At 42.5% G+C, this 6,738-nt stretch overlaps 3 protein-coding genes across 3 annotated transcripts in view; 2 read left to right on the top strand and 1 right to left on the bottom strand.

Moving 5' to 3' along the window:
- LOC118328272 (cytochrome b-245 chaperone 1 homolog) overlaps nucleotides 1-2,129 on the top strand; it is a 4,852-nt gene extending 2,723 nt beyond the window's left edge. The window contains exon 6 of the mRNA XM_035661924.1: nucleotides 890-2,129. Within this exon, the coding sequence (XP_035517817.1) occupies nucleotides 890-1,049 (160 nt within the window). The 3' untranslated portion in view covers nucleotides 1,050-2,129. The remainder of the gene's footprint in view (nucleotides 1-889) is intronic.
- Nucleotides 1,867-6,124, bottom strand: hexdc (hexosaminidase (glycosyl hydrolase family 20, catalytic domain) containing). The gene is made up of 12 exons (XM_035661900.1): nucleotides 5,802-6,124; nucleotides 5,604-5,705; nucleotides 5,383-5,498; nucleotides 5,073-5,160; nucleotides 4,809-4,973; nucleotides 4,543-4,726; nucleotides 3,948-4,019; nucleotides 3,629-3,827; nucleotides 3,163-3,324; nucleotides 2,961-3,068; nucleotides 2,591-2,680; nucleotides 1,867-2,288 (listed from the first exon to the last, which is right to left on the bottom strand). The coding sequence occupies exons 2-12, from the start codon at nucleotides 5,688-5,690 to the stop codon at nucleotides 2,117-2,119; spliced, it is 1,443 nt and encodes a 480-aa protein (XP_035517793.1). The 5' UTR covers nucleotides 5,691-5,705; nucleotides 5,802-6,124; the 3' UTR covers nucleotides 1,867-2,116.
- A 64-nt stretch (nucleotides 6,125-6,188) lies between these two features.
- Nucleotides 6,189-6,738, top strand: part of uts2r2 (urotensin-2 receptor 2) — a 20,544-nt gene continuing 19,994 nt past the window's right edge. Inside the window, exon 1 of the mRNA XM_035661913.1 lies at nucleotides 6,189-6,405. Within this exon, the coding sequence (XP_035517806.1) occupies nucleotides 6,338-6,405 (68 nt within the window). The 5' untranslated portion in view covers nucleotides 6,189-6,337. The remainder of the gene's footprint in view (nucleotides 6,406-6,738) is intronic.

The following is a 6,738-nucleotide window of genomic DNA, read 5'->3' as shown; positions in this document are numbered from 1 at the left end:
TCATAGTACTATATTACCCCTGCTCCTATTTGAAAAGTGTCCTGAGATAACTTCTGTTATGAATTGGCGCTATACAAATACAATTGAATTGAATTGAACTGAAAATTGAATTAATTTCAAAATGACTTCTCATTTGATTTATTAGCTCAATAATAGTTTATGGTCTCAATTGCTAGTTTAAAGTCTGCATGAAGTTAATTTAGTAAATTATGGTCCCATTTAGAGTAAAATAGACGATAAAGCAGGATATGCTTTAGGGCGCGTCTACCTTGTGATTGACAAGTTAAAGTGAGTCCGTCCAGTGCAACACACAAAACTGTCAAACTAGGCAGTTCTCAACAAATATGAATCAAGATTCTGTAACTGCATTGTCTATTTCTCATATATTCTTTCTTATATATTTGAATTTAGTAATGTTTAGCTGTAATATGAGAAAGTTTGTGACTAGGCTGCCATTTTTTTTAAACTGAGCAAAACTAAGTGCAGCCAGTATGTCACCTACCAGCTCCACACTGTTGTCCAAATATGGTCACTTCTGGCTCCAGAAAACAACATTGTGATAACCATAATGTTACCTTTAAAAAGGTTGTGCACACACCAGTGGGTGATGTCAGGGTGGGTTTACACCTGGTAGAGACAAAAACAGAGCTAGAAAGAGAGTGAATATTGCACTTACATGAATCAGGTGGCCAGAAACACAAGTCAAAATGAATGCTAATGTTGCTTTGTGTTTGCTCAATGTGTAATGTTTGCTAACTTGTTCACCATGTCAGCTTTACAAAGTGATAAGGTGGACAAGGTTTCAGAATTTTGTTTGCAGCTTGTTTACTATGTATACTAAGATAACACAGTGTATCCCTGTTCTTCTGTTGCGTCTGTTACCCATCAGTGACGTGGAGGCAGTGGCTGCATTGCTGAAGCGCTTCCTGGGGCTGGAGGAGCTGCAACAACGCAGGCAGCAGGAGGAAGATGCAGAGTATGCAGAGGAGGAGGAGGAAGAAGAGGAGGATTCTTTGGACAACAGCAGTGATGAAGCAGATGGACTCTGATCTTTCTGTGACTTGGAACCTTGCTGTAACTTTGGGTGGATTGAATTGGGGGCATCATGGCTTTGCAAAGAAAAATTACAGAGGGTGCAGTTTTAGTGACGGCCTTATTACATGTTATACTGTTAGCATTTGCATGTAACACCAAGGATATACACTTCTTCCTTTCTAGTATTTTTTTTATGTCAGGTGGGGTTATGGAGGCTTAGGGAAACATTTTAAGTTTAATTTTCATGTGCACTGGGATGTAAAAATGATCAAATTAAAAGTTTTGTTATGCAAATGTTTCATAGTTTAGTCCAACATTTCTAAAACAGTTGCAGGAATATCTTTTATTGTACTGTAAATGTATCTCTCAGCAAATGAATATCATGCCTTATCTTTTTTTAAATCTAATTACTATTTGAGAATACACTCCAGATTACAGATTAACTGTGCCTTCCTACTGAACTCTAATAAGTATTTATGTGTGTTTAAGTCAATGGAAAATGCTTTCCCCACATTTTCCTGGACCACCCAGTTGATAATCACCTTTTGCATGTTTATTCATACCCAGTCTGCAATCCAGATGAATGCATGTGCAAACCGTAATCAAGCATGAATGATTTTCATGGCTCAGTCAAGAGCGATTGTGTGTAAAATGCTTTGACCTGTTGCCTTTCTGTCTTTTGACATTTGTATACGTTTTATGAACCAAAGACTGAATCTCAAGCAGAAACTTTGTGTTTTGGTCAAACTATTTTTTTCTGATCAGGGCTGTGTAATGGCTGATGGTGAATGCCAGTGTGTTCTGTTCTGCTTGAAAGAAAATGAGAAGTACTTTCGTTGGTTGATTTTATTGTTTTTTGTTTACTTTGATACATTTGCAGGAATTCTATAAAGATGTTTTATATGTAAACTCAATGTCCTCTTTTAATATTATTTCCTTTCTTTGTTACAATCAGTGCAATCTGAAAACTGCAAAATTACACAAAAAATCCTGCTCATTTCAGCGCTGGTTGCAAAAGAATTAAGAGACCAGTATTGGAATTCATCAAAAAAGCAATATGATTCTGAGCTAGTAAAATATTCTATGGCACCATCTCCTTGACGCAGGCTCTGATTTCCTCTGTTATCCTCTGTAAAGGGCCCAATACAGGGCTGACATGTTCCTCTATCCACTCCTGGGCTGTTGAATCTGGGTAAAGACGCACCATCTCCTCTCTCACTGCCTCCACCTTCTGTTGTAGTGTAGTTATAAACCTGAGGAGACAAGATCAGATGGGGTTTCTGTCAATGGCTAAACAAGAGTTCTTAAGCGAGGCAGAGAGCAGAGAGTGTTTCTGAAAAATAACAAATAGACAGCAGCCATTTAGACATGAAATAGTAGGGTAATTAAAGGTTTAAACAGAGTCACGGTGCTGCTATTGTGCAAGATGGCTTACTGGAAAGGCTCTGCTACACTAAACAGATAGGAACCCTAATTAGTATTATTAGTAACACCTGTGTTTACCCTACTATTCTAGGTCAAAATGGCTGCTGTGAAAAAGGTCTATTATTCTCACGTTGATGCTTGGCTGTGAATCTGCATGGTGATGAGAGGGGTTACCATCTTTGTCCGTCGGTGGTAGGGGCTAAACCACCCTCTTACAAACCTACAGTAGCACAGGCATACAGTTATTCAGCTGTTATTTATATACAGAAATACGGAAAAAGTATGTTTATTTACTGCAAAGATTAAAGGAAAAGTTGCTGAGAGCTAGAGAACACCACTTTTATGTCTGTATGCAAAATATTACACTACAGGCAGCAGCTGTTAAGCTTAGCTTATCTAACTCTAGGCAAGTAAGCAAATAAGCGCAGTTGCCAAAATGTCAAACTATTCCTTTAAGCTGGAAAAGACACAGGAAATATAATCTTGTGATCGCAGCTCACATGTCATTTTCAAACATTCGTATGTCCTCTGAGTTCAGCAGTGAATTGAGCTCCACAGTTAACTCAGCCAGCCTCCTTCCTGGGAACAGCGAGTCGTCTGCAGAAGTCCTGAAGGCCACATGGAACAAAACCCTGTTAACCATGAGGATCCATATATTCTATACAGTCACAGTGTAGGTCATAAAACAGTGTCGGACCTTACCTCCCCATGGCCTCTACCTCCACTGAGGAAATACCCAGTCTCTCAGTTACTTTGCTCTGAGCTTCAGGGCTGAACTGACCATGGCTGAGAGTCTGGAGACAGGCTGCTAGTGATGGAAGGGCCACAGGCATGAGCTCACACAGCACTGACAGGTGGTCGTACCTAAGAGTGGGAAAATAATGGACCATGTGAAAAAATGGTTTCTGGTAACATTACATGATTTCTGATTAAAGTCCTTCAAACTGTCAAAGTGCTGGAGCCACTAAAGGGCAGCCGCTTCACATTCATACAGTTTAGAGTGTACAAAAGGAATTTGCAACTTTGTCCAATATATCCATACTTTAAGTTCAACATAGAGCTTTACACATTCACTTCTATCAGCCACACACAGTTCTGGAGTCATCTACCCTACCTACTACAGAAAAAAAACACAAAGAAATAACAGAGAAATTCCTCTACTACTTACCTTTGCCAGCCGGTGATGGCGATGCCCTGCAGGTTTACACCAGCAGATACAGACGCAGCCACCTTCAGCCACTGCAAATGATTATCCACGTGTCTCTGTGTGTTGGGCACACAGGTGTAAACACTGGTGGAACCTTTAAAGGAGCTGGCCACCCACAGGTCTGACATACCGGCACTGCAGTACTTCTCCAGCAGAGACACTGGACAACACAGTTAGAGAACACACATCACGACTAACAAAGCTCTGTGCATGTTGCAGACTACTTCATAATGTAGAAGAACCTGATGCCTGAATACTGATTTTCAAATGCAGTTCCTACCAGTTTTGTCCACATCCAGATTAGGGGTGTAGTCCCACAACATAGGCTGGACCAGTCCCACTAGACCGCTAGCTGTGAATGAAAAGGGTCAAATCAGACCCAGAGTCAGAGACACATTGTGTGTATAGCTGGTATTATAATCATTAGTGTGGCGTCCATTACTGTTATTGTCCATCCATTTACACTCAGTGGTGGTGGAAGCATTTAAATACTGTAGTTAAGTAAAATTAGCAATATCACACTGGAAATATGTCATTACATGTCCTGGATGGAAACCGCAAAAGGATGTAGGTATTATTAGCAAAATGTATTAACAGTAGCATTTTATTGTTGCAGTTGGTCAAAGTGAAACTAATTTAAATATTATTAAAACAAAGTTTTAGTGTACTGTAACAATGCATCATATTTTATTTGATTATGTTTTGTATGTACAGTTTATAAAGTAACTTGTAATTATAGGTATCAGATAAATGTAATGGAGTAAAAAGTACAACATGTTCCCTCAAAATGTAGTTGAGTAGAAGTATAAAGCAGAGAGATCAGAGTGATCAGTGGTCTCCTGGTTCTGTGGGAACCAACTCCATTTCTCCCTCACCTTTCAGTAAGTCCTGGCTCATGCCTCTCATCATATCATCCCACATTATGATGGTCATGTGAGGCCACGCCTCTTTGATGGCCTTGGCCACCTTGGTCACATGACTCAGGAAAAGTTGCTCCACTGTACGCCCGGGCGAGGCCAGCCATAGTTTGGACTCCTCCCCCTCGCCGAGGATGTACACCTAGAGGAGTTGGAGGCGAGGACACGAGAGAATTGGCGATACTTTCTACTCACAGCTAGTTGACAAAAGACTAGTACCTTACCTCATCTGCTCCGATGTGCAGCGTGTTCAGGCCCGGGTGCAGCTTCACCACCTGCCTCAGCATCTCCATCACCAGCCTCACCCCCTCCTCTTTGTGGGGATTCAGGGTGCCCACGCAGTAAGGCACCTCTCTCAGGCTCCACAAGGGCCGATGCTTCAAAACAAACTATGATAGAGAAGGGACGGTGACATTGGGGACAAACACCATGTGAAAACTGGCCATTTGTAGCTATTACAAGCAGGAGAACAGGATGTTTCCCCTCACCTCCATGTGACCAAATGTCTGCACAAGTGGGATGACCTCTATTCCCTTAGATTTGGCAAATTCCTGCATGGATAGTACATCCTCTCGGCTGCGAACAGAGCACATAGTAAAAGAACATAACTTACAGACCCAAAGCATTTTATGGCACACCAGACTTGCACATTAAGTTTTATCTCCATCCTGCACAGGAAGGATTATAATTTTATTACAGGATCTCACAGCACGATAAAGCAGGTAAAAAACAATCTGCACCCAGCCCATAAATCAGGAATGGAATGATAATGTCCGGTGTTTACATCCCAGAATGCACCTGTAAGCAGGCTGAACTGTGGCCTGCAGCAGCTTCAGCTCCCCATCGTAAGGAAACATGTTCTCATACTCCACCAGCAGGCCGTCCACCCCCAGATCAGAGAACAGCTCGATGAGCTGAGGAGATGAAACACACATCAGGTGGACATTAAACATAAATGACTACACTGAAGCAGTGATGTGTGAATGCGTGCTGCAGCAGATCACAGAGGAAGCTCTTACCTTGTGAAGGTATTCTACTCTTGGGGGGGCACCTTTAAAATCCAGGTGAACCAGTTTCTTGCCTTTTGGCCAGGGTGGACACGTCATTGTGCCTGGCACTGACTGCAGGGAGGAATACAGCTTCACATTAAGAACAGTAACCACGGGTGTGCATGTGTTTGTGAATGAATATGACATCAGATACTTTGTTTGACTCACCAGAACAGTAGAGACCGAGCAGAAACCAGAGGTGGGATATTAGAGAGGACTGACACTGCGAGGAGGATGTTGTTGTGAGGTAGATCACTTTCCCTGGACTAGAAACGCCTCTTTCCGCTCCCGTTCCTTTCAATGCAATTACGCAGTGTAGGTAATCGATTAATTTAGTCTCAGCGGGCAGAGCAATGGATGGAAGAACACATGCTACAGAGCAAAGGAGTTCAAAGATCCTGAAGCTTAAAGCAGAGTTTCAAACACATGTTCACGTTGTAGCACTGCAGTAGCATAAATCCTCTGTTTTTGCAGCTGTGCGTTGCAGGCGAACTCAATTGGACCCTGGACGTGGTCCAATGAAAACGCTGCTTTCTCTTCCGGGGAGCCAATGGACTGACCAATGCGAGCGCAGCAGGAAGTGGGGAGACGTTCAGGTGGCGGTACAAGCTGTTGGCGGGTCGCACGGTATGGTCGGTCGGGCCGAGAGCAGCACCGCTAACGACGGTGCTTTCTAAATGCTACAGCAGACGCGTTGAGTCAAAATGGTGCTACTGCGACAGAGAACCGCGCAGGGCTCTAATGCCACTGAGATAGAGAAGAAAATTAAACGGTAAGTGAATAAAATGAAGCGACTGTTGGGGTGGAAGAGGAAGAGAGAGGAAGGAGGGTGGGAAGGAGAGGATGAGGAAGAGGGTGAGGAAGAGGGTGTGCCAGCCAGGGACTGTCACCATGCACACCGAGGTGGACGCTTTAGCTAGCACCTCTTATAATTACTGACAAGCTGATGTTATTGTTGTAGATGTTAATTTAGTCTTCAGGGAAAAGAGGCAAACAAACTAATTAATGCTTAATTCGTGTTTCTGTTTACCCTTTCGTGACTCTGATTTGAGTGTGCCTAGCGTTTATTTGCCACTTTATCGCGGCTACTTGCCACATATCACAT

This window comes from Morone saxatilis, unplaced genomic scaffold (genome assembly GCF_004916995.1).
Source record: "Morone saxatilis isolate NCDOM2014 unplaced genomic scaffold, NCSU_SB_2.0 Contig1, whole genome shotgun sequence".
NCBI classification, from domain to species: Eukaryota; Metazoa; Chordata; class Actinopteri; family Moronidae; genus Morone; species Morone saxatilis.
The sequence above is the reverse complement of the archived record's forward strand: the minus strand, read 5'-3'. Positions and strand labels throughout refer to the sequence as shown.

Excerpts from the sequence above, each read along its gene's own strand:
- hexdc (XM_035661900.1), bottom strand. The coding sequence starts at position 5,690 with ATGACGTGTCCACCCTGGCCAAAAGGCAAGAAACTGGTTCACCTGGAT. Across the intron at positions 4,727-4,808 it reads TGCACATCGGAGCAGATGAG|GTGTACATCCTCGGCGAGGG; the intron begins GTAAGGTACTAG and ends CAACTCCTCTAG. Across the intron at positions 3,325-3,628 it reads GCCATCACCGGCTGGCAAAG|GTACGACCACCTGTCAGTGC; the intron begins GTAAGTAGTAGA and ends TCCCACTCTTAG.